Source organism: Harmonia axyridis, chromosome 2, assembly GCF_914767665.1.
Source record: "Harmonia axyridis chromosome 2, icHarAxyr1.1, whole genome shotgun sequence".
NCBI lineage: Eukaryota > Metazoa > Arthropoda > Insecta > Coleoptera > Coccinellidae > Harmonia > Harmonia axyridis.
This window is the reverse complement of record NC_059502.1, coordinates 49,918,969-49,946,942: the sequence shown is the minus strand read 5'-3', so window position 1 is coordinate 49,946,942 and position 27,974 is coordinate 49,918,969. Positions and strand designations below refer to the sequence as shown.

The 27,974-nt window shown below is 33.9% G+C and overlaps 1 protein-coding gene across 4 annotated transcripts in view; it reads right to left on the bottom strand.

The window, feature by feature from the left end:
• Positions 1 to 27,974, bottom strand: part of LOC123673707 (ras-GEF domain-containing family member 1B-like) — a 200,457-nt gene that overhangs the window by 5,945 nt on the left and 166,538 nt on the right. For all 4 annotated transcript variants that reach the window (XM_045608332.1, XM_045608331.1, XM_045608329.1 and 1 more), the window contains 3 exons: positions 12,477 to 12,539; positions 5,177 to 5,275; positions 640 to 932 (listed from right to left, as the gene is read on the bottom strand). In XM_045608332.1, the coding sequence (XP_045464288.1) occupies positions 640 to 932; positions 5,177 to 5,275; positions 12,477 to 12,539 (455 nt within the window). The remainder of the gene's footprint in view (positions 1 to 639; positions 933 to 5,176; positions 5,276 to 12,476; positions 12,540 to 27,974) is intronic.

Here is a 27,974-nt window from a genome sequence, read left to right as displayed (position 1 = left end):
ATCAAAAAGTTCAAAAATTATTTTTGAATGACCGTAAAGTGAACAGTCAGCTGGCAAGGTTATGGCATCAGTATTCTGGGATGCGCAAGGAATAATATTCATTGATTACCTCCAAAAGGGCCAGACCATCAACAGCGATGATTATATAGCGTTATTGGATCGATTAAAGGATGAAATCGTGGAAAAACGGCCTCATTTGAAGAAAAAAAAGTGCTGTTTCATCGAGACAATGCGCCGTGTCAAAAAACAATGAGAACAATGGCAAAATTGCATGAATTGGGCTTCGAATTGCTTCTGCATCCACCGTATTCGTCAGATCTGGCTCCCAGCGATTTTCCTGTTCTCAGACCTCAAAACAACGCTCGCTGGAAAGAAATTTAGCGCCAATGAAGAAGTAATCGCGTAAACTGAGGCCTATTTTGAAGCGAAAGACTAATCGTATTAAAAAAACGGTATCGAATATTTGGAAGATCGCTATAATCGCTGTATCGCCTTCGAAGGCAACTATGTTGAATAATAAAATCGAATTTTGCCAAAAAAAAATGTGGTTTACTATGGTAGATCGGGGAATTTTCAATTGGCCTATTATTGATACTAAGCTTTTTCGAATTGCATATTTAAATATTCGTATTCACTCACCTGAAATCGTAAGGAAAAGTCTCTGTCCATTCAGCAAGTAAATCCACAAGATGCTCAGCAAATCTAGTTCTACCAGGGTTCCCTGCACCCATAGAATTGTTTAAACCTTGCTGGATTTCGTAAAAGTTTCGTATTTTTGCTAGCAGATCATGTGGTTTGATGAACAGTCTTGAAGATAAGAGGAATGCGAATATGTATGCTCTGTCTGGGTAATATGTATCAGTTGGTACCATGTGCTGTATCAAGGCATCCAGAGACCCAGAAAGGAGATTGCCATCTCTATACACAAGTGTCTGAAAAATATTATTCGTTTAGTTTCGGCACATTTTTTCAATTCGCGAGGTTTGGCATTGATTCTTAACTATGCACACCCCCTTTTTTTGTAATGCGATTTTGGATGATTGATTTGAATGAATTTGAAGTTTCAATATTTCTTGTTCATAAAAAGTTAGCCTCTAAATGATTTAGATCCAATATATTGCAAATTCTATTAAAAGTTTTTCTATTACTACTAGAAGGTATATGTGTTATATCTAACTTATGATCAGCATTGATTTTCGAATATACCTATTTAATTTTCCTCAAAATCTCCAATGGAGTATAGCATAATTCTGAATATTTATAAATCACCGAATAAGTGATCACCTATACCTAATCATCTATAAGAGAACCAAATATATGGCGGAACTAGGTGAAGACAAATCCGGTAATTATAATCATTTCAATATCAATTATATGGGTTTATGATCATAATTCCACTATCTATCTTAATGAGTAATTAAATATTCTACTAAACGCCAAATAATATAACCATATCCAGAGCGAGGCAATAGTGCTCAATCGGTCAGTAACGCCTGTAAACTCTGGGCTAGGAGAATGATTCAAATTATGACGCATTAGCTTGAATTATTTTTGACTCTACAGACTGGTCCGAAAGTGGTGAAGCACGATACTACTCTGTTTTTTTTTTAATGAGAATGCCCAATTTTCATTTCATCATCAGGCTACTTTTTTCGAAAATTTCATGGTTATAATGGTTTGAACTAAAGATCATATCTTGAAAACCGTTAGAGATAATTGTTCGATTTTTTCATCGAATTCCTGAAAAGTCTTCTGAAAATTTACGGATCACTCTACAGGTGGTCCGAAAGACACTGCAATTAAAAAAAACACCTTTAAAATATGCCAATAAGTACAATTTTTCATGCCTTAACTTTTTTTGTCTGTCAGATAGCCTAGTGAGTTGACTTTATTTTTTGTTGAAACATGTTGTGACTAAAACGAATGGTTTTGTATTGGGGCTGGCAGTATACTTTTCACGCTTACAATTTCAGAGAGATAAGATTACTCGACCCTCCTTGATACCTACTAGTAATATCAATTGATGATGAGCCAAATTAAAGAAATCATCAAAATATTCGGAAACATTTATTTTAACAAAATGAAATGGAGACCACGTAAAAAAAAACAGGAACATAGTCTGAATTCTCTGAAGAAGTTCTAAATGACTGCATATTTTCAGCTGAAAAAGTCTCATCAATATTAATCACTTATATAATCTGCTCAGATGTCTGCAAACTTTTTTGATAATTTCAATATGTTTGAAATGAGGTGCAGTTCAATATATATGAGCAATAAATATAGATGAGACTTTTTCAACTGAAAAAATGGAGTCATTTCAAACTGCTCTTTGAATATTTTTCGCAGAATATTTGTCTGAAATCTGAAAAAAATTTCAAATTTTCTCAAAGAGCGCTTCATTTCAATGTTAATAACTTTGAGATTGCTGCCTGAAAATTTCAAATTTTCTAGCTTCTATAAGAAGAAATGTCAATGCTTTTCCTCCGTTAACTGAAAATGCAATTGAACATACAGGGTGTTTCAATTTCAATGCCAAAGTCAGCCATGACAAAAACCTCACAACTTATTTTTTTCTCAAATGACAACCAATTTTTTTTTATTGGCCAGTGGAAATTGGCAAGTTAAAGCTACAATTCAAAAACCAAGAACTTCCTGTACGTCTCTCCACCAAATTTAGTTGAATGCAAGATTGTCAGAAAGTTTTCTCCGCTAAACTGATAGCAGGGGCGGATCCAGGCGATGTCTGAGGGGGTGGCCATATAAAGTCACGGCTCATATCGATTAGCAAAATAGCGGAATTTTTTGTTGGTACCTACTGAGTCGAGTATTTTTTTGTAGAAAGATATTTTAGTAACTCAATAACTCATTTCATATTCAGTTTCCAAAATTTTTGCAGTACAAAAACTAGTTCAAACAATTTCATGAATATATGTAGATTTATTTCATGAGAAAACTCGGGCACAAGAAAGTATGAGGTATAGAAAAAAAAAACATTATTTTCGCATAAAAATCAAGTCTTCAGTTACCACAATTAGAATGTTCCGATTTAGGTCGAATAAGCGTCGTTTTGTTCTATAACTTGTTGCCATTTTGAAGGTTTGTGTATGTCTCTTTCATAGAAGCCCTCGTCGCTATTAGCAAAAAATTGAGAGTCGTCTAAGGTTGAAACGAATATTTCACCAGCAAAATTGTTTGCCATGGACAGCAAGAGATGGTAATCGCTTGGGGCCAGGTCCGGACTATAAGGTGGATGCATGAGAACCTCTGGCGAGTCACTATCGATGAGTGTGGCCTTACGTCGTCCCCATGGAACACAAATCCTCTCCTATTGGTCGCTTCTGGGCGATTGCTTCTTTCAGAAGGTCCAAATGTTGACAGTACAGTTCTGAGTCAACATTTGTGCCTTAGGGCCCTTAGGGGACAGCTCATGTAGATAATTTCCTACCAATCCCATCAAACACACAGCAAAACCTTCCTGACTGTTTCCGATGGCTTACCGTTTTTTTACCACGACCGTTTTCGCTTGACGTTGTCGTAAGTCATCCACTTTTCATCACCAGCCACCAACTGTTTCAAAAATGAAGTGATTCTGTTGCAATTCAACAGAGATTCGCAGATGGCAATTCGGTCCAAGTGGTTTTTTGCGGTAACTCGTGTGGTACCATACATCTAGCTTCTTTTTAAGCCTCATGCAAATGGTTCCAAACGGTTTTTTGTGCAATCTTCAACTCTTAAGCAATGGAAACAGGACTCGAAATTGTGCATGATTCTGTCGATATTTTCGACAATTGCGATGATGCGTGATGCATCTTTGACATATAAATGACCGAAACGGAATCGACGAAACCAAAATTGCGCGTGATTGGCTTTTACAGTATCAAGACCATAAACAGTATTTGAATTTTCAGCCGCTTGGCTTGCATTTTCACATTTGTCGAAGAAAAACTTAAATATAACATATTTTTTCTTTGTTATAGTGTCCATCTTTAACGCGCGCTCAAACTAAACTGAGTAAACTAATCACAAAACGAAATCTCATCTTTCTTACGCCATTTAGTGGAACCCGATCGGACTTATAAAACGAGAAATGCAGATAACTAAAGCTATCTATTGAAAAAAAAATTAAAAACAAAATGAGAACATATTTTTCGGTAATAATTCAGGATACACTTTCATATTTCTAAGGTCCGCGAGGGGGGGGCCATAGCCCCCATGGCCCCCCCCCTGGATCCGCCCCTGACTGATAGAGGATATGATTGATGGAATAAAGTTTGTGAAACTCGAATTCATTGATCGGCTCCTCAAATTTGAAAAAGAAATCAGTTAATAGCTCGATGAAATCCGCCATTAGAAAAGAGAGAATCATATAATTGAAAAAGAAAGATATAACGAAAAAAGATGCGAAATACATAGACATATTTTTGTTAAACCAAATCGTCCAGTCAATATGAGCTCCTTGATTGTTAGATCTCCTCTAAGTATGGCTAGTGTTTAGTCAGAAAAAAGCTTAGGCCAGAGGACATCGGTTGAAGACATTAAGTTTCAATATGCCATAGCTCACTGCTAATTATTGAAAGTGAAAGACCCACTTCTAATTATAATTTTTCTGTTTGCTCAAGTGTATTTTCTTTGTGATACTCAATAGGAGAGTTATATCCAATTTTAATATGGGCTTTTGGGTGAAACTATTACGAATATACCTACAACCCTACGAGCGTACCTATTCCATAAAACTTTGATCGACTAATCAAATCTTTCATTAATTTAAGTTGTATTTTATGGTGGACCTATAAATAGCAGTGTGTTCAACTGTCCAATGAATTTTGATTCGGACATTACGATGGTGCGAAGTAAATATTGATCAATTTTCCTTATCCTTCTGTATATGACGCTATTTTACTTAAATGACCATATTGACAGCGAAATTTGATGTGAAGCCATAATAAATTATAAGAAACTCATTTAAGTTTGGTCAATCTTAAACTAATCAGACCAGATTCAATAAAAACGTCGCCATACAGACCTTATTTTTTTTTTTGTGAAATTCTCTACCTATTATGTCAACTGTTCCCATAATTTATTTCGTATAAAAACACATTTAAACATAAAAATTGATTTACAAAATAATATTATAACCAAATGGTTAATGAAGATACTGAACAAGTTTCGAACTTACATGTTCTTGTTGTATAGATGAGTCATCTCCATTTTCTGGTGCACCATCCCCATTATAGTTGCTGGAGAAACTCTTCGTATGCGGCGTTTGAGGTAAACACTAGAATGAGAAAAAAAATTATATCGATAGTTATAAACACTGCAATGCAGTTTTGCAGTTAAATATCTCGAAACATGAAAAAAATGTAACGGTAAAAATTTCAATGAATATTTCCGGGCGGTATTTGCTGCACTTGGGTTCATTCGTCAATTTTGAAAAATCACCCCTCAATCCCTTTTCGATTCGCTGACTTTTTTGTTGTATCATAGATAACCACAACAAATCCACCTACCAAATACGGTTAATCTCCGAAGAACGGTTTCCGTATTATAGAATTTTGAAATACAGGGTGTTCCTTTTTGCCTGTCAGATAGACTAAACTGAATCATTTTAAAAATGCTTCGCATTTCATGTTATATACTGGGGCTGGCAGAATAATTTTCACTCATACAATTTCAAAGGGATAAGATTACTCAACCCTATTTAATACCTATACTAAAAATATAAATTTATGATGAGCCAAATCAAAGAAATCGTGGAAATATCAAAATGAAATGAAGATCACGTGGAAAAACAGGAACATAGTCTGAATTCTCTCAGGGAGTTCAAAATGACTCCGTATTTTCAGCTGAAGTCTCATCAATATTTATCCCTCATATGATCTGCTCAGATGATTGCACCTCATTTCAATCATTTTAAAAAAGTTTGCAGACATCTGAGCAGATCATATGAGCGATAAATATTGATGAGACCTTTTCAGCTGAAAATATGCAGTCATTTTGAACTTCTTTAGAGAATTCAGACTAAGTTCCTGTTTTTTCACTTGGTTTCCATTTCATTATGTCAACATAAATATTTCCAAATATTTTGATGATTTCTTGGATTTGGCTTATCTTTAATTGGTATTACTAGTAGATACTAAGTAGAGTTGTGCTATTTAGTTTTCGAAACATCGTATTTTGGTCTCTTTCTGTGTTTTCCGGAAGTGACAAATTGCTTCCACTCAGAAATTGCGGTTTATCTGTATTTCAAGTTCATCCTCGATAAATCTTGAGTTTTCATTTTAGGTATAGAGTTTGCTTAAGTGAATCCCCCCCTCCCAATATTTTCATAAGTAGAATTGACTAAAGGAATTGAAAATATAGGTTGTTATTTGAAATTTGAATATCTTGAGGTTTGTTGAATTTGTGTTGTTCAAGTTCAAGGTCTCCTCAAAAACATCCTGCACATTTCTGGTCCGAACTGAGAGCAGTCTCATAATACTAACGGGTGTTTTTTTCGAGGTATATAACTTTAAGTTGGCATTTCTGTTCAAGATGGCGACCGATTTAACAGCTGTCAATTGATTTATTCTCAGTTTGGTTTGGCAATTCATCATGAATAGACTCACGCCTAAACAAAGCTTGCAAATAGTGCAATTTTATTTCGAAAATAATGGTTCTGTGCGGAATACATATCGCGCACTACGTCCATTTTATTTTGTTTAGCGATGAAACGCACTTCTGGTTGAATGGCTATGTCAACAAACAAAACTGTCGCATTTGGAGTGAAGCTAATCCGCAAGTGTATGTCGAAACACCGTTACATCCAGAAAAACTGACTGTTTGGTGCGCTTTATGGGCTGGTGGAATCATTGGTCCGTACTTCTTCATAAACTATGATGGCCAGAACGTTACAGTCAATGGTGATCGGTATAGAGCCATGATTATTGATTACTAACTTTTTCATTCCTGAATTGAACAACCATGATGTCCAGGAGCTGTGGTTCCAACAAGACGGCGCAACATGTCACACAGCTCGTGCCACAATCGATTCATTGAAAGACACGTTTGGTGACCTCCTAATTTCACGATTTGGACCTGTGAATTGGCCTCCAAGATCTTGTTATTTAACACCGCTAGACTACTTTCTGTGGGTCTATGTAAAGTCATTGCTATATGCGGATAAGCCACAAACCCTTGACCATTTGGAAGACAACATTCGCCGTGTTATTGTCGATATACGGCCACAAATATTGGAAAAAGTCATCGAAAATTGGACGTCCAGATTGGACTACATCCGAGCCAGCCGTGGCGGTCATATGCCAGAAATCATATTTAAAATGTAATGCCACAAGATTATCTTGCGGATAAATAAAATTCATGTCAATCGAATAATCCACCTTTGTTTTATTGCAATTTAAAGTTCAATAGCTCTAAAAAAAACACCCTTTACCAATTGGCAGAATCGAAAATTGAAGAGGTTTTTTCGAAAAAACTTTGTCTGCAGAAATATTGGAAAAAATATGAGTTCTCCTCGTTGACTTAATTTTTTTCTTGAGAATATCAATAACTCATTTTTACCCAAGATATAACATATTGCTGAATATTGTCATTAAATGAACTATCTAATAATGCAATAATATACTGGGTGTGTCATTTGAAATAAGAAAGTAGTAGTCTGTTCCGGTTCAACCGGAAGTTGTAGGTAGAGACCTGAAAATATTTTAAGGAGAAAGATCATTATCGCAAACCCCAATATGCAAATTTTCAGCTCAAAATCATGATTAGTTCCATAAACGTCTAATATAGGCCATCGCGGTGGATCACGCGGTGTTATAATTGAATCTGAAAACAAAAAAGAAAAGAACCAGAGAGAACTAATGAATGCTATAGTTTTTATTATTCCTTTCTTTTAATATTATTCCTCCACTCAGGAGGACACAACTGAAATTTTTTATGTAAAAAATTAAAAAAGGAACGTTGTTCGAGAAATAAGAGGTAAAATAATCAGCTTTAACCTCCTAAACGGAATTTTGCGTCCGACCATACGATGATGAAATACTGGTGTGACAAAACTTTGAATGTTGTTGTATCGCATACAATTATAGAAACAAAACATCCAATTTCCGCCTACATAATTCACTAAACAAGAAATTGGATAAATGATGCAAATTATCAAATTGCCCGAAATCAAATCCGGCATTATAGTCCTATACATAGAATAATCGTGGGTTCGTTAAGACCATTGTGTCAGTAAATTGGTAACGTTTAACTGATGAAACCTTCAATTTGTTTGTGGCTAAACGGAATAATTGTAATTTCGTATTGATTAGGGACCCAGTCGGAGGACTAAAATGGAGGAACAAGTGGTCGTAACGACTTGAATTATGTTATTGTTCGTGGAAAATTGATTCGCGAATAGTACTTTGAAACGACAACGTCCACGAATATTTCATATCTCGGATTATGATGAAGCACTTCAGCCCGTCAGCTGTCGGTTCAAAGACTTCGGTATAATGTATATTTTCTCCGATTGACAGCAAATATTAATTAGGCAGACAAATATCCATCAGCAAACTATTACTTTTCCTGATCAGGCAGCAAAATGGTTATTCTCAATGGGAATAAATATTTGACATATTTTGACAACCGATATTTTTCCAGAAAACTGTCAGAAATTTCATATCATTCATAGTTCTCATATGTCATATTATAATTTTTATGGACTTCAGAGCAATAATCATAGATAGGGAGCATATGTCATTTTCAGTAAGCACATTTTGTCCCCAACATGAACTAGCAAATTTGATATGAAGCGCGCGAAAATGTATCAGAGATACGATATTTCACTCAATTCGCGAGTTTATCCACAAAGAACGCACTTCTTATATCCCATAGTGAATCAACGTTTCATATTAACTCAAAATATATTGCAATAAATACCTAAATATATCAGAAATTCAGAAAAAAAATTTCAAGCGCGCCAAACGACGTGACACAACCGATGACACTAGGAGAGCAAAAGTTGCCAAACCTTGGATTTCAGCAGGTAATTACAGAAATTGCCAAAAAATGGCAACCAAATTAAAACTAATTCATTCTGAAAAAGTACCATACTACAAGTACAAACCGGAAACCTTCTTGAAAAACGAACGCTATAAACTGTAGTGGGATCGTACAGTTTTGACTGATAAAACAGTTCCTCACAACAGGCCAGATATACTGCTAGTCGATAAACATCAAAAGACAGCAATACTCATCAACGTAGCAATACCAAATAACAACAACATGCGTCAAAAAGAGTTTGAAAAAACTTCAAAATATAGGGACCTCGAATTTCAAATAAAGCGTCAGTGGGGAATGATATCACCGAAAACTATTCCAATTATCATCTCAACAAATGGAATAGTGCCCAAAAATCTCAAGAGGAATATCAAGCGACTGGGACTTAGTGAATATATATGTGATATTATGCAAAAAGCTGTTCTTTTAGGTACTGCAAAGACGGTGACAAAAATTCCTAGGAAGCGAAGGGCAGGTCCAAGGATCACGTGTAAGAGAACCAGAAGTTCGACGAGAACCAGGGGGACCACAAGGACCGGACATGACCGAGCTCTACCCTTCTGATATTTTAAATATCTGAGATTGAGTAAATGTTCCTCTTAACGGGGAGTGAGAAGCCGACGGCGAGGAGAAATCCTACGCGTATAGGCAAAAGTAGGGATGCAGTTTATTTGGTAAATAAACGAATTACATCAATGAGGTATAAAACATTATTACCTGTATGTGATATGAAAAACAATATGAATTCTTAAACTAGTTCCATGAAGAAATATACATATACCTACACTCACCGGCAAAAAAACTAGGCCACCTAAAATTTTACTGAAGTTCTTTGATCAAGAACTTTCGTAATTTTTTATCTATTGTTTCTATGCCAAATTGAAGATAAATTTTTTGGTATTATAACAAACTCCAGAAGAGTATTCCAAAAATGTTGTTAGCTTATTTATACAGAGTATTTGTAGTCCAATTTCTTAACACCCTGTGGAAAAGTTCGGTAAATTTGTAGAGTTTACGCTTAGTTTATTACAAAGACCATTTTTTTCGCCATCTTTCAGTTTTATTTCATCTTGATATCTTGATTTTTATTGAAGATACACTAATCAAATAAAAGCCTGAAATTGTATGAACGCGCCTAGGAATTATTAACTGTTAAGGAACAGGAAACGAAGGGGCTTCTGTTATGGTATAGACATATATCGAATTATTATTTATTGAAAACGTAGCTCTAAATGCTAGACGTTACAAACAAGACGATCTTCAGGAAGATCTAGTTCCCTATGCTTCATTTGTTGGACATTACTTTATTTTAATGCACGACAATGCAAGACCGTATATATCAAATATTGATAACCAATTCTTGGACTTCAAACTTTAGCAAAATTTTAGGTAGCTGAGTTTTTTTGCCGGTTAGTGTACAATCACGAACAATCGGGAAAAAAAAATGTTCAACTCGGCAGAAAGTAGATTGACTACCTTGGTTGAATTCCTAGTCTCGCATCGTTCAGCTATATGAACTATCTGCCGCGACAGTCAATCACTACTTTGCTACCGGGTAAAACAAATAACTTTTTTTCAAAGTACAATAACAAAATCATATTTTGATTGACAAGATAATAGACAAATTCTACCTTTACTCCACCGGACGGAAAAGTTTAGCCTAGCAATGATAGCTATCAATTAAGACGTCTAAAAACATGGTGTGTTGAATTACCCGACTCCACTATATTCAGCGGGTAACCACAGGCTCACTATGAAAAGAAATGTGACACTTCTTCACCTTATGGAATAATAAACTTTTGCACTATTCAGCTTTCTGGATTATCTACGGCATTTTTTGTCGAGACGGTATATCTTGAAGATTGCTAAGCACGACTTGCCATCATTTATCTATGGTACTTTTTGACGTAGGCTAATTTTTCGAAAAATTTAGGCGATCTTGTGACTTAGATACTATTTCTAATGTATGTTTTAATTAAGTTTATTTCAGAAAAACTAACCTCTGCTCTAGCCACAGACGTAAGCAGAGTCAAAATAACTCTGGAGACTATACACAGGTTTGGGAATCCTTCCTTTAACTTATTATTGTAAAGACAACATATCAGCTATAAAGCTTTAAAGTCATCATTTCAACAACACATTTTTTTTCTCCATAACTCTGAGCAAGTTATACTTCGAGTCAATCGTCAAGAAGTTCCCTCTGCGATTTTGAATTTAGTTTGTGGAGATCGAAGAGAAATCCAAAAGTTTTCATCAAATTATTCCCTAAATTGTCAAGAATTAAAAGTATGGAGTTCATTACCGATATCATATTTCAGGTTTCTCCATATATTCCATTCCAACACTCAATATACACATACAACGCGATCAAAAAATATTATAATACAATGGAATTTGGTATGCGATAAAAAACATTTTCTATTTCTTTAGAAGAATGAGATGGAATCGTTTCTCGAATTTTACATTCCTTTGAGGAATCCGTATGACCGGAGAATTGAAAAGAAAAATAAACTTTGAAACATCCAGAAGCCGCCCCAAATAAGAAATATAATTCGGTAAAGTAAACGCCCACAATCCCGATGAGTTCACGCGTTTTTTAGCGTCAATAACTCGTAAACAGTAGGTACTATGGGAGGAATCAAGCGATATCTGGATATGTATGGATATTTATAATGCATTATTTGAGGCACTTTTTATGGACATTGTGACGAAAAGATAGAGCGCAATGTTCAGGGAAAGACCGCTAAAAAAAAGTGCTTAGAAACAAGCATCTCTTTCTTCAGAAAAATTGAACCAAAAGTTTATTGGAAAGTTTGTCATATTAATTATTATTTTTCCATCTTTCTTAAGGTCGAAGCTCTCGACTTCACTTCAGTATTTTACTTGAATTTTTTAATTAGCCAATTCAGAACTTGAATTTCTGAATAATCGATTGTGGAAGTGATGCAACTAAGTCTCAAAGAGGTTAGTACCATGACAAAATTAGTATAAAAGCATTAATCGAGGATATCTCAGGTTTGAAAAATTATTGTTATATTGATCTACCTTCGGTTAAATATCAGTGATTCTCTTAAAATCACCCATTTTGTCAGTTCTGTCTTTAGAAACGTTTTTGCACTTCATTATGCTTTTAACGTTGAACTCACTAAATGCTCAAAACTTTCGAAAATAAAACCCCAGAAAAACCAACAAGGGAATTGTCAAAATTTTTCTATTTGAATATGAAAGGATACATATTAAACCATAAAATAAAATATCTTGTGACGTGGCCTTTTTGCTTCTAAAAAATAAATCACTTTACGATCGGAATTCGAAGTAGTGCGCACTAAAAATAGGTGCCCAAAGAGCGAAACCAAACAGAAAATCCATGGAATTTCATCAGATATATACCCATTGAAATCTTGTCCGTTATTAAAAATAAATCATTTCCAACTTACCCGCCTACTACCCGAACAATCTTTCAGTGTGTGGTCTGAAGCTACTGTTCCGAATATCGTGGGCTGTAAAAAAAAATATTATCAGTATTTATTGCATGAGTATTATTACTATTAATGAAGAACTGAAATAAACAGACAGTTCATAATGAGCATATTATGATTTTCCATAAACGTGTTTAATGAGCTATCGTTAAGCACTATTTCTGATTAGGAAAGTGTCACTTATCCAGTAGAGAGAAAATGAATCTATGTTCAATTAGGTGAATGGATCTGCTCAGTAATATCATCGACTGATTTTTGTCAACTAGTGAACCCATCAGACGTCGGGCCAGAAATTCATCTTTCGTTTTGGTAACACAATAGATTTCGGAAATATGAAGTTCCTGTATCATCACAATTTTATTTATATTTGCATTTTTGAAGAAAAGACATACTATTCGTTCAAACCTTAAATTTGAATTCAGACGCACGCGAAATTTTATTTCCGAAGTTTAAGAATTTATAAACAAAATTATAATCTTTCCTTCTTTCGGATGATACAACCTTCGTGTATCCATTCCAATTCCAATCAGTTATATGATCGGCAGCCAACATATGAGGTGTGGTAAAAAAATCCATTATTTTTGCTTGGAAAACATTTAATCACCATAGTTAAAAGGATCCGATTTAGGTCAAATATGCCGCGTTTTGTTCTATAATTTGTTGCCAATTTGAAGGAGTATCATTATGCCTCTCTCATAAGAGCCCTCATCCCTATTTGCAAACAATTTAGACAGACGATTTTCACAAGCCTTTGTTAAAGCGAATTTTTCAGCAGCAAAATTGTTTGCCATGGACAGGAAAAGATGGTAATCACTTGGTGCCAGGTCTGGATTATAAGGTGGATACATAAGAACCTCCCAACCAAGCTCCTAGAGCTTCTGGCGAGTCACTATCGATGTGTGTCGCTTGGTGTGTCCTGATAGAACAGAATTCCTCTCCTATTCGCCAAAGCTGGCCGCTTCTGAGTGCTTACTTCCTTCAGACGGTCCAATTGTTGACAGTACAGTTCCGAGTTAACAGTGATGCCTTAGAAGAGCAGCTCATAGTAGATAATTCCCTACCAATGCCACCAAACGCATAGCAAAACCTCCTTATGTGGTGAAGAAACAATTGTCAGACCATCAAAAGAGTTAAATGTAATAATAAACAAAACGAGTAAAAAGATAATAGAGAAGTAAGCAAGTCAACTGCTGATGATCTCGCCACACTCAATGAATAGTAAAACACCTTAAAAATGTACTTTTGGGTAACCAACAGATAATATTATACTGAAGTGTAGATTAAATATTCGCTAGAATTAAGCATCATGCCAATATTCAATTCTGCAAAATGCAATCATTTTTAAATTAACCGTTTATTTACATTAATTTTCAAATAAATAAGTTATATCAGTATAGCTAGTGTCTTGGTGTAAAATGAATTCAATTTGAAAAAATCAAATTTGTTTCAACCTTGAATGTTTTCAAAACAGCAGTTCTTTAGTATATACATCAAATTATTCTAAAATAAATTGAAAATGCATACAACGAAACCTAACCTAACCTAACCTAACCAACAGATAATATTATACTGAAGTGTAGATTAAATATTCGCTAGAATTAAGCATCATGCCAATATTCAATTCTGCAAAATGCAATCATTTTTAAATTAACCGTTTATTTACATTAATTTTCAAATAAATAAGTTATATCAGTATAGCTAGTGTCTTGGTGAAAAATGAATTCAATTTGAAAAAATCAAATTTGTTTCAACCTTGAATGTTTTCAAAACAGCAGTTCTTTAGTATATACATCAAATTATTCTAAAATAAATTGAAAATGCATACAACGAAATCTCTCTACACCTGATTTTTACATGTAAATCGCAATTCTTTCATAAACGCGTTTGCGTAAGAGTGAGAAAGCATTTCCCCCATCATCATCGGCCCTCTTCACACACTGAGGGTCAAAAATTTCAACCCGGGTGCTTCTTTCAGTTTGTTCTATAATTCAGTGGGTAGAAGAGTTCCGAGTACCAATGTATAATAATAAAATATAACCATGAAATCTGTGTGGATCTGATATATTCTCGCACAATTTTGTTCTAGAAGGTATGAACGGGGTTGCCACAGAATTAGAGAAAATTATTTTCTGTATAGCTTCAATTAATACCAAAAAATTTTTGTTCTTTTAATAACAAAGTTTAACATTTTTTAGTTTAAATCTACACAATAACTCTATTTTTTGTATTAAATGAAGATTCTTTAGTTATGTTAGTGTCTCGACTATTTCCTTGGTTAAGCCTTGCATTCAAGAAGCCGTCTAAGCAAATTCGATATCAGGTCGATGTTTTTCCTTAAACTCGGAAATAATTATTAGAATAAAAATTAAAAGCTTTCAATCTCTTATCTACATAAAATAGATTCAGAAAATGGTGGCGTCTGATCCATTTCCCAATGACTGAAAATTTTCATTTATCCCATTCGCTGAGGAACTGAAACATCAATCAACCGCTTATTTGTATGCAGAGAAATGACACACGCTTTCATATGCACAACGCATATATTCAAGGAATTTCTGTTAATGAATTAGATTTGGATCAAGTTCTACGTGATATTTGTCGGACACCTCGTGTTCAAAACTACGTTCTATGCGTTTGGAATGTTAAAAACTGAATTCCTTGAGAGCGAGGCATCCGTGTAAACACTGAAATCGCACGGTGCTGACATATTGTAAATATTTCTTTCAAGCCGAGGCCTTTGATGAATTTTTATTTCATGGGAAAATAGAACACGCCGCCGCATCTTAATTAAAATGAACATAAAATACGTGTTGACTTTTGATAGGTTTGTTGAGCGTCGGAACAAAAATTCTTAAACATTCCACGCGACACGGATATTTCAATCGAATTGAAATGAATTCCACTTTCATGTTTTCAACGGTAGATTGATTGTATGAAATTATAGAAAGTAATAAATCTCAGAGGTAATATAGTTTTGGATAGAATTCGTATTCTGCATTCCGTTGAAACCGTTAAACAGAATTGCTAACCAGCCACTAGAAAACCTTTCGGAAAAAAGATTCAGAAGAAACAATGACATAACATAACATTATCTTTATGTCCATAATAATTAGTTATGATATTACAAGAGCATAGACAATATTGGATTATACACCGGGTCTCGAAACATCACGAGAGCGCAGCTCGAGTCACTCGAATAACCATAACCAGAATTAAATTTGAATTTTGATAATTCAATGACATTTCACTGAGCTTGACTTTTATTTTTTTGGCTACGTCGAGTGAAGAGGTTCCTTCAATCGAAATATATTGTCTATGCTCGAGTTGGTATTAGTTACGATTATATAACGAATAATTTCAATAACTGTAACCAAAGCGCTGCATTTTGGTAATTCAAAGAGCTTGACTTCTAATTCTTTTTGGAGAACGTTCAAGAACGTTACAATGGAAATAATTACAATATGGCAGGAGGCGAAACACCAAAACGATTATACCACGTCGTCAAGGGTATATTCACTTATCGATACGCTGTAACTATGGGAAATTCAAGGATTTTCATTGGTTCATCAGAAGTGTGAATATGAGTTCTTCAATGTAATGCACAAATGAAAAGAGAAAACAGTGAAAAACGTAAAAAATTCATCAAGAATCAAGACCTGAAAAAATATTCCATGAATTCCTCAGTAGAATATGGTTCAATATCAACAATAAGCGTTGTGGTTTCAATTTAAATTTTTTTTTAATCAGATAAATGGATTAAACACTTAGGTAGTATATTAAACAATCTTATGCACATATATTTTGTTTCGTTCAGTGTCAAGTAATGCCTCGCAAAGTGGTATCGATCTCTACGTCTTGTACTGTTTATATTCAATAGGTCATCAAAATATTGGGGATTTTTTTTCAAAAATAGTTAACATTCCAAAACGTATAGTCTTGGAAGTGTGAGCATAGAATTATCTTTAAAATGATCTCTACATGACGCTCTATATTTTACTCCAAGCATTGTTCTCAAGGTAAATTTCAGCTGAATAAATAATTCATTTAAATCGATACTTCCACCCCAAATGACAAGCCTGTACTCCAGAAGTGAAACAAAATTAGCACAATAAATTGTTTCTCAAAATTCTATGTTCATTTTCGAGATAATACCCTCATCATGTATGTACAAAGCACTATTGAGCTTTTGGCTGAGCTGGTTCACATGACTATTCCATGACAGTCTAATGAAATTTACAAAAACTTCGTTGTTGGTTAAAATGTTACCTGGGTATTATTTGACGTTATTGCCCGAGACTGAATTGTTCTAAATATCACGCAATCTGTTTACAGACATTTTGAGTGTGCCAGTGTTGTACTGAATCGAAGGTTAATTGATTTTGCTAAATACTCAAACCAAGATATCTGCAGTGTAACAAGGCATTCGCATTATTAACAAACAGCAAGAGATCCAGATCATTGATGTACATTAGGAACAGAAAAGGTCCCAGACTGCTTTCCTAAGGGATTCCTATGTTGACATATTTATCCCCAGACATAAAAACCTGTCCTCCATTATCGATACAAAACTCATTGAATTCTATTGGACAAATAGCTTTCGAGTAACTGTAGTTGACAATCGCATATTCCATATAAAGAGAGCTTCTTCAGAAGGCGTGCATGATTCATGCTTTCAAATGATTCAGATTAATCTAGAAAGAAACCAATAGGAACTTCATCACTTTCAAAATCACCAACAATATCACAGACCAATTCATACATTGCTGTAGTAGTATTTCTATTTTTTTTATATCCATGTGGTTTCTTCGAGAAAATTTTGAACTTATTCATAAACGAACAAAGCCTACCCACCAAAAGTCTCTCAAATATTTTCGCGAAAGAACTGAGTAACTAATTCGCAGATGATTATTGACCTCATGTACATCCTCTTTCTTATGCAGTGGTTTGGAAATATGTATATGTATAAGTACTTATACGGAATACGGCAGATATAATATTGATACGAAAAAAGGATATAAAGACAAGACGGATCCAAGGGTGACAGGTCCATCAGCTCAGTGCTGTCCCCGAGTAAGGTAATAGAAAAAGTAATTTAATGATTTAATTAAACAATAAATATATTCAGAAACAACCCTGAAATCAAATTTCACCATAAAACAAGAAAAAGTAATATATAGCAGATTGGCCGAATTCGTAACAGATGAGGAAACCATTGTAAAAGGTACCATTTCTATTAAAAAACCCATTAGTTATAATTATTGTTGTATAAGAATCTAGGTCACTGATCATAATTGCACTAGAATAATTTAATAATGAACTCAACGAGAAGTACTCAGTAATCTTATCAGGAAACGAACGTGACGAATTCGCTATGATGAATGTCACCTATAGCGACGTACTTTTTGCTAAGACAAATAATTCTTTTGAAACGTGAATTTTATATCAACCTTTCTGAAGAATATAATACTCTCTTCATTCAAATGTTAAATTTCCAAGATTCATGCAAAGTTCAGATGGAAAAGATTGCATTTTAGCTATTTTAAATAGGATTTGAACTCTCAAATGGCAGAAATGTTATTTCTCCAGAAAATCATATACATCGTGAATATAAATGATTGCGAAAAAATTTAGGTGGCGATTCCTTGTCAAAAATAGGGTGGGTCTTCATATAAACTTTTTCTACTTCTTGGAATCATAAATGAACACCACCAAAATTTTTTTTGAAAACCTTCTCGCCCCCATAAAATGTCAACTTAATATCATTTTTGTGAATGATTTGGTTTTTGAGAATAAAATTAAAAACTACTTTTCGGGCGCCATCTTTAGGGGGCTATAACTAAGCAGGGGGGCTCAAAAAAAAGTTTATACCTACTACCTACTATTCATTTACATCCTGTAAATTTATTCATTACGTTCTTAGAAGTGAGCATAAGGTGGGGTCAATATTTGGATAAGCAAGCGAGAAAAATGATTTTCCCTTCACGTCAGGACTTTTCTCGAATCATAACTTAATTATTCATTATCCTTTTCACTTCCGAGAAGATAGAGAGAAGCATTATTATTGTTACCACTTTTGGGAGATACAAATTTTTGCTCTCCAATTTCAAAATTTCTGCTGGTAAAATGCATTTGAGATCTTGAGATTGAACAACTTTGGTTTCCTGTCGGACTGTATGTCTACACATCCTTGTAAGCTTGTAGCAGTCTCAATTTCTACAATATCTATTAATCCAATGTGAATAAAATTTGGTAGGAATTGATATTCAGAATCGTACATTACGAAATTCAGCTATGCATCATCAAGGGAACCGTTGAGATGCGTGAAAGTGAAATAACAATTAATTCTATATATCGAGTTCTGCTTGTCCGATATTCATGAAAATTAGTATAGATATAAGGATCCTCTAGAAAATGTTTCAATGAAAATTTCAGTTCTTTCCGACATACGATTCGCGTCACTCATGCTAAAATGTCAATTTTCCGGGACTTTCTTATTTTGTATTCTACTGTCGGGATATGGAATATTTTATAAATGGGAATTTCGTCTTTTGCGCAAGCGCGAATTGAAACCTTTCGCGAGATGTTGTTCTGCAGGACAAACAAGGCTTTAATTAATTAGTTAGAATGATCCGATTTAGGTCAAATATGCGCTGGTTTGTCCGATAAATTGTTGCTATTTTGAAGATAATATCATTATGCCTCATAGAAGCCCTCGTCTCCATTACCTAAGCCTGCATAAGAACATCCCAACCAAGCTCCCGAAGCTTCTGGCGAATCACTACACTATCGATGTGTGTGGCTGGCGTTGTCCTGATGGATCACAATTCTTTTCCTATTGGACAAAGTTGTCCGCTTCTGTCCATCTATGAAGCGCGCTCAAACTAAACTCAGTAAACTAATCACAAAACTGTCACAAAAGTTTTTGTAGTATGAAATCTCATCTTTCTTATGCCATCTCTAGGGAATCCTGATCGACTTATACAGCGCGAAATACAGATAACTAAAGTCAAATAATGGATTTCCTTTAACAACACCTATTATTTCAATGTATTCTACAAAAGCAGAAATTATTCTTTAAATGTTTCACCTCGTAGATACAAACATGGGTTCACCTCAAAGACATACCTAATCATTTTCAACGAAAACATCTTATGTAATCGGTTAATACAAAGTAACCACAGGGAAATCCTTTCAAAGTGTAGCTTTCGATTTGATATTGGATTGGTTTGCCTGTCAACCTTCATGAGCCCGGTGTGTAATATCCTCATTTCCCAGACATCCGTTCTGTCCTCGTATGTCAATTACGAAATTCGCCGGGCTCACGATCAATGGACGTTTTTGCTTCACAAGCTGTCTCTCGGAATTCTTGCATTTGAATGAGTCACCGATCTTCATTCATATTTAAATCACAACCTGATATGTTAACGGATAATATTGTTGAAAAGTTTGTGGGAGGACCCTGCAGGAGCTGCTCGTAGGTGGCTCGTATCCGGCTGGGAAATTACACTGTTGTTACAATTGTCTGTTGTGTGCAATTTACAGAAACGAATTCTGATAAGCGAAATTTTTGTATTTGATTTATTGCAGATTTGGATTCCATCACCCCACTATGAATACTTTTAGTATCATCGTGGTATAAGCTACGTTCAATTTCATGTTTGTTGACGTGTGCTTTTCGAGAAACATTCAAAATTTTCAACATCAAGAAAAATGACAATATTTTTATTAAGTCAACCTATAGGGAAACCTCATTTGATTTTTCATTTTGTTGCCCAATTCACAAATGTTATTCAATCACAGCTTGTAGATATACAGTGTGCTACTGGAATAGGGTGCATAGGCAAAAAACACAATATAGTGCAGCTTTGATCATGATATCTTTACAGGAGCTTTTTGGTTCTAGCAGAAAACACGGTTCTGATTCCGACCGAAGTACTTCAGTTAAAAAAGTGAAAAAAGAATAACTGTAATTTGGTTTCGGGTTGAATAGATTTCCATTGAGTGAAAATCAATCAAATACTTCGGTAACTTATGATTTTACGATTCATCTTTATTTTTCATATTTAGCGACGCAAATTTGAAGTTTTACAGGATTTACCAGAGAAGGTGTTAAAAACTTATTATAGAGTAGATAGTGTTAATCATTAGTTTAATGATAGTGTTAATGTAAGTGTTGATGATTAATTATAAGAATTAATGCACAACTTCGTGTTTCTATGGGTGATTCATGTTTATTTGCTGGTTTTACTATTATTAATATGGTTCATACTATGTATCTTGGCTTTGTATTTTCTCAAATAAATAATATTCATCTGTGGAAGTTCTAACACAGACTAGTAATCTGTGGTTTTAAGTTTGAACATCAAATTTCGAGTGTTGCCAAATATAAACACAGCAGTTCGGTTCGAATAATCTATGTTCTAACCTAAAATATTCATTTACAGTTTACACTGTTATGTTATTGTTATTTGATATTATGCTAGCATGAAATGAAAATCATCGAAGATTTGGAGAGACCCAACAGAAGATTGAAGTTTCGTACATATTTTCAAGAAATTCGAAAACAACTTCCAAAATAATTTTGTGGATACAAAATAAATCACTGTGCATTCTGATAGAAAGCAATTCCTTTATGAAATGAAGCATTTGATTTGTTCCAACTATCTCATAAAAATATTGAAATGCATCAATATTTTTGAAGCCTTCAGTATGAAATTATGGAAATATGTAAAATGTTATGGCTCTGTAATCAATGGTAAATATTAGACTCCACTTGCAATCAAATTTGTTCTTAATGTGTACCTACATTATAGCCAACTCTACTACTTAATTCATCTTGATTTTGGCATTGAAAATAAATGAGGTGTATTCAATATAAATATCCACAATTGAATACCTATCCTATTTCTTTCAACTCACCTCATTTGTCTTCGCATTAAAACAATTATGGCCCTCTTGGAAGTATGACAATCATATGCTCTTAGGATGAATTTATGGAATAGCAAAAGAATGAAAGTATTCAATCTCAATCACATGGAAATTTGTCTAGTATGTACCTAGTGGTATGTTTCGATGTAAGTTTGAATGACCTGAAGAAGAATACAGTAATATTCGATAGCAGCAGTCTATAGCGGGTTTCTCGGATATTGATTGTCATTATAATGGGAGTATTTTGTGAACACTTTTTTAAACATGGGCTTCAAGGGTGATCTGGATTTTTCAAAATAGAATGTTGATTTTAATGAAGTATCTTCTCATTATCAGAGCTGTGCCAAAGCTCAGTAATTTGTAATCAAATCGAGGAGTTGAGGTGAACTTATTCAAATAACTTAATATCAAACTAAGTTGGCTAGTACTTCAATTGTAAAATATGAGACACGACATCATAGTAAATATTCATTTCTGTGGTTCTTTCCACAACAGAACAGAGTTGCATTCAGCCAAAGTACCCAATTTTTTTAATTTCGCAGATAATTTTTTTTTAAGATCAAGTTACTCGAAAACGGCGCTTTGTACGTGAAAGTATGAAGAATACTTTTATTTTTCAAATTAGCCAAATATTCTTCAATAAACGTTCAAATTACTTTTAAGAGTTGGGTTCTTCGAATTTCTGGTATTTTTATGGGATGTAATGTTCATAATAAAGAAACTGAAAAATGTGTAAGGATCTTGTGTTCGGAGAAGATGTATTACATCAAAGAAAAGCTATATTCCAAAAATCATTTCCTTCGATAGAACTATTTTGGAGATATAGCCGAAAATCAAATTTTTTTAACGATTTTCAACATCCTGCATCTTTTTAACCGGGTCGAACCGGAAAAAATGGTAAAGGAAAAAATTGTTTCTTTTGACCACAGGAATCTTGGGTTAAAATATATGTACAAGTTAAAGACTCAACCTGTAGATAGGAAAGTTCCTTACTAAGAGCCGAAAACCAATTTCTGCGCCCTCTCCTGGATTGGGATGAACTAAAGGTTTTTTCAATGCAAGGTCATTTTGGTGCCTTTTGCAACTTCAATTCAAATAAAGTGCTAAGATCAGTCCGTTTCTAAGACTTATGGAGGGAAGGTGTTGCTGACAAATCATAAGTAATATTTGTATTGACTAAAATTGAAAAATCATCAGAATCGGTTAAGAGTCTATCTACCAATGATATTCAAAACAGATTCATATTGCCAGATCCACCCCAAGCCAGCAGGTGGCGCGAAAATCAATGTTCGATGAAATCGCTAGAGTTTTCGATCTATAGGACTTTAATCTATGCATTATGGTATGGTAGGGTGCGCATAGTGGCGATAAAAACTGGCAGGTCATCGCTACGCAGAGAGTTTTTTTGTCAAAATTTCAACATTCTTTGTGTGCATTCAAAAACAATTCGTGCCTGAATTGCAAATTTAGTAGAAGCAAGAAGCATACAACCAAAAAGAAAACGTCCAAGACCGAAAACAGTAGGGACACCTGAAAATCTTGAGGCTGTGAGAGAAGCAGTAGAGAATTCGATCTGCTCAAAACCAGGCTGTTGCATTGTGGATGTCCAATCGAAATTTGAGAAAAATTCTTCATTATGACTTGCACTATTATGAAATTTGAGTGCACCAGAAACCAGAATCAGAAATTCGCGCCATACAAATCGGGCAGTGAAAAACTTCAGAGAGTATCAACAATATATTGACTCTAATGGGGATCATCTTAGAAACATTATTTTCGAAATGTAAAGTTACAAAATGGGGATGACTACATTATAATAAAAAATAAACCATATGGAGTGCCTCCCATTGAAGCACAACCCTGTACAAGTACATATTAGGCAGATACCTACTTGTAAATAGAAGCCGGAGCCAGTTGATTTCTGAAGCACCATTAAGATTATTAAGATCGTAACTTGAAATTAATCAAGATGTATAATGCCACCGAGAACAATTATACAGACAAACACAAAAAGAAGCATTCTAAGCGCATTTAGAAAATGAGTATCAAGATCTATTATCTACGCTAACCTGACTGTTCAGAGAATAGGTCCTGACATGATCACGGGCAGTGTGAGCCCTCAGCTAGAACACTGCATTATTCATAATCATGTCAGATTATATCAAAATATAATAGATAAGTGTTTTGAAATAAAACATGACGTTCTTATCCTCAATCTCCTCCAGTTCGTTCAATCTGTTCCTAGAAATTGAATATAGCAATATTTTTCGCGAAGTCAAGTAGCTGATGTGATATACAATATGTTAGCAGGCAGTTCCATTGTATTGAATGAACCAAAACAACGAGATTAGTGAATTGTTTCAATAAATACAAGCCATTTACAATTTCCTCGAATCATTATATCCTTCGAATTGAAATACGGCATCATTCGAATTTTCATTAAAATTTAATTTGCAGGAACCAATATTGTACATCTTACTAAGTATTGAAGTAATGAATTTACACTAAGTGTTACCCTACAAATCGTTTGTTTTTATTGAAATATACTTGAATTATCAATAAACACTATCAGAAATTTGAATATACATTTGTCAATAATCAATAGTTTATGTCATTATTGATATGTTCCGGTTTATATTATTGGTATTGAATCATATGATTAGTGATATATGAAAACGTGGATCCTTTTTCGTCTTTTCTCGAAAAAAAAGAAAAAGGAAAGCACTGACTTGAAAATGATATTCCAACAAAATTTCAAGAATGACACTTAAATTTTATTTAGGTTTGTTCAAAGCCAGACGGAAAATTATGTCATCTTGAGTTTGAGATTAAACACATATACAGGGTGAGTCTTTGACTTGTACATATATTTTAACCGAAGATTCTTGAGGTCAAAAGAAACACTTTTTTCATTTACCATTTTTTCCGATTCGGCCCTGTTAAAAAGATATAGCCATTTTAAATTTTCATAATGAGCTAATTCACCCCTGGTAACCGGAACACCGAAGTTTTCGCAATTATAAGATCTACAATTTGAAACTTGGAAATAAGCTACTAAATTGGAAAAACCATCATAAACTCACTTTTAACATTCCATTTGTTGAGAAAGTAGTATTTATAATACAATAAATGAGTTATTCCAATTTCACTGACGATAAAGATTAAATATTTTTCTCTTGATTTTCTATTTCATTTTCGATAATCATAACGAATTGAGCTCGCTACCACCCATATTAGATCAGCTCTGATATTCATAATTCATATCCATTCATTTATTATATCGCATTTATAATATATCGTTGTTTATTTCAATTTCGTAGAATTGCAATTTAACCTTACATTCTCAAATAAATAATATTCATCTGTGACAGTTCTAACACAGACTAGTAGTCTGTGGTTTTAAGTTTGAACCTCAAATTTCGAGTGTTGCAAATTTAAACACAGCAGTTCGAATTATCTATGTTCTAACTTCTAACCTAAAATGTAAAATATTCATTTACAGTTTACACTGTTATTGTCTTATGATATTTGCATAAAATGAAAATCATCGAAGATTTGAAGAAACCCAACAGAATATTGAAGTTCCATACATATTTTCAAGAAATTTAAAAACAATTTCCAAAATAATTGTGTGGATACAAAATAAATAAGTGTGCATTCTGATAGAAAGTAATTCCTTTATGAAATGAAGCATTTAATTTGTTCCAACTATCTCATAAAAATAAAAATAATGATCTGCTTCAATATTTTTGGAGCCATCAGTGTGAAAATATGGAAATGAAGTTTTATGGCTCTGTAATCAATGGAAAATGTTAGACTCCACTTGTAATCAAATTTGTTCTATAATATGTACCTACATTATAGCCAACTCTACTACTTGATTCTTCTTGATTTTGCCATTGAAAATAAATGAGAAGTATTCAATATAAATATCCACAGTTGAATATCCTGTTTCTTTCAACTCACCTATTTGTTTTCATATTAAAACAATTATGGCACTCTTGGAAGTATGTCAATCATATGCTCTAGGATGAATTTATGGAATAGCAAAAGAATAAAAGTATTTAATCTCAATCACATGAAAATTTGTCTAGTATGTACTTAGTGGTATGTTTCGATGTGAGTTTGAATGACCCTCGAAGAATACAGTATTGTTCGATAGCAGCAGTCTTTAGTGGGATATTGACTGTTGTCATTATAATGGGACTATTTTGTGAAAACTTTTTTAAACATGGGCTTTATAGGAAATCTGGACTTTTCAAAATAGGATGTTGATTTTAATGAAGTATCTACTTTTTATAAGAGCTGTGTCAAAGCTCAGTAATTTGTAATCAAATAGAAGAGTTGAGGTGAGCTTATTCAAATAACTTCATTTTCAAACCAAGTTGGCTAGTACTTCAATTCTAAAATCTGAGACATGACATCATAGTAAATATTCATTTCTGTGGTTTTTTTTCCACAACAGAACAGAGTTGCATTCAGCCAAAGTACCCAATTTTTCGAATTTCACAGATAATTTTTTTTTTTTTAAGATCAAGTTACTCGAAAACGGCGCTTTGTAGGAGAAAATATGAAGAGTACTTTTATTTTCCAAATTGGCCAAATATTGTTCAATGAACGTTCAAATTACTTTTAAGAGTTGGGTTCTTCGAATTTCTGGTATTTTTATGTGATGTAATGTTCATAATGAAGAAACTAAAAGATGTGTAGGGAATCTTGTGTTCGGAGAAGATGTATCACATCAAGGAAAAGCTATATTTCAAAAATCATTTCCTTCTATAGAACCATTTACGAGATATAGCTGAAAATCACATTTTTTTATCGATTTTCAACAGCCTGTATCTTTGTAACCGGGCCGAATCGGAAAAAACTATAAAGGAAAAAAGTGTTTCTTTTGACCTCAGGAATCTTCGGTTGAAATATATGTACAAGTCAAAGACTCACCCTGTATAATTATAGTCTGTTTCCCCTGTCAGGTATTTTTTCGGAATAATGTCGTCATAGGAATTCTTTCTCCCTAATAGAGATTATGAAAAAAATTTTTGAATTATTCAAAACTCTTGGTTCAACTCAACATAACCTTTTGACGGTTCCATTTTACATTATTTCGTGAATAGTGAACCGTTTTTGAAAATTTTAACTGGTTTGTGCACAGAACATAAATAACTATCAAACTAATGGAACACTCGACATCTCTTCCCTATTGAGAACAATGTTGGGAGTTGATGCCACCTTCATGGGGGTGGTTTTCGGAATAAACTCTTGATGGTAATTCGCCCCCCTCAAAACAGAATTAGACCTGTTTTTTTTTAATCTTCGAAAATGATTTGTTTCCGAGTTCAAATTTTCGTTGGGACACCCTATAGTTAAAACATCAGAAATCCAACATAGAGTAATGATGGTTCCTGGAGACTTTATGATTCAAAAGAGTGTTGGTATTCTTTAAGTTGAAGAGGAATTTTTTCAAAATTAATCAACGAGTTCCGAAAGCTCCTTAAATGAGGAAAATTGATGTTGATAATGAATAATTCATTTCATTCACATCACAGTTCAAAACTTTGGAATGGAAACTTATACCGACGTACTTGAATAATAATTCAAGAAAAAAACAGATTCTATAATATTATTCTATTCCATTTTCTGCGTCATTATACTTTGAAAAAAATATGGAATAACATCAGTTATGTATCAATTCATACATTTCCATAAAAGTATTGCGAGGTTAAGACAACACCGTAGTTACTCTAATATGGTAACAGATGTTACATGCCTCACAACCTACTTCACACAAATGAAATTAGGCGACAAGGTGGGACCATATGGTTTTAATGAGTACAGTATTTTCTTTCCAAATAGCCATAAGTAGTTACTAGATCACAAGAGGAAATATTGTGAAGATGGGAAGTAAAGTACTACAATTTGCATAGCTGATTAGGGAATTAAAACAGCGTTAATAATAGGAAACTTGTTTTTCATATAAATTGTCAATTAGTTTTTCTTTATTTTCTTTCGAATTTTTTAAATAATATACAAGGTAAGTCTTTTACACTGTTAAGTTATAGGGTTATGTTGTATACATAAAATTACGGATTTTCCTTAGTTCATCTTCTTCCTCGAAATGTCTTGAAGTTTTCATTTTGGGTATAGGGTTTTCTCAAGTAACCTCCCATCTATTTGGATTGATAATTTTTATCCCGCGAATTTTCGGGATTGATATTTTGGCACCAAAATATCAATCCCGCAAATTCGCGGGATAAAAATTATCAATCCCGCGGATCCGCAAGAAGACAAAATACAATCCCAAACCGAAGACCATTTCACTTATGCTGACCTTTATCTTCATCAGCATAAGTGAAATGGTTTTCGGTTTGGGATTGTATTTTGCCTTTTTTTTTGTCGTAGTCGTAGTGTAGATTCAGCAGTTATTAGTGTTGCATCTTCGGCCGTAACTTATGAGTGGTTTATTGTTTTCTGGGACGTTTCGGAAGACGTTTGTGCTCTTATTTTCTAATATACAGGGTGAGTCTT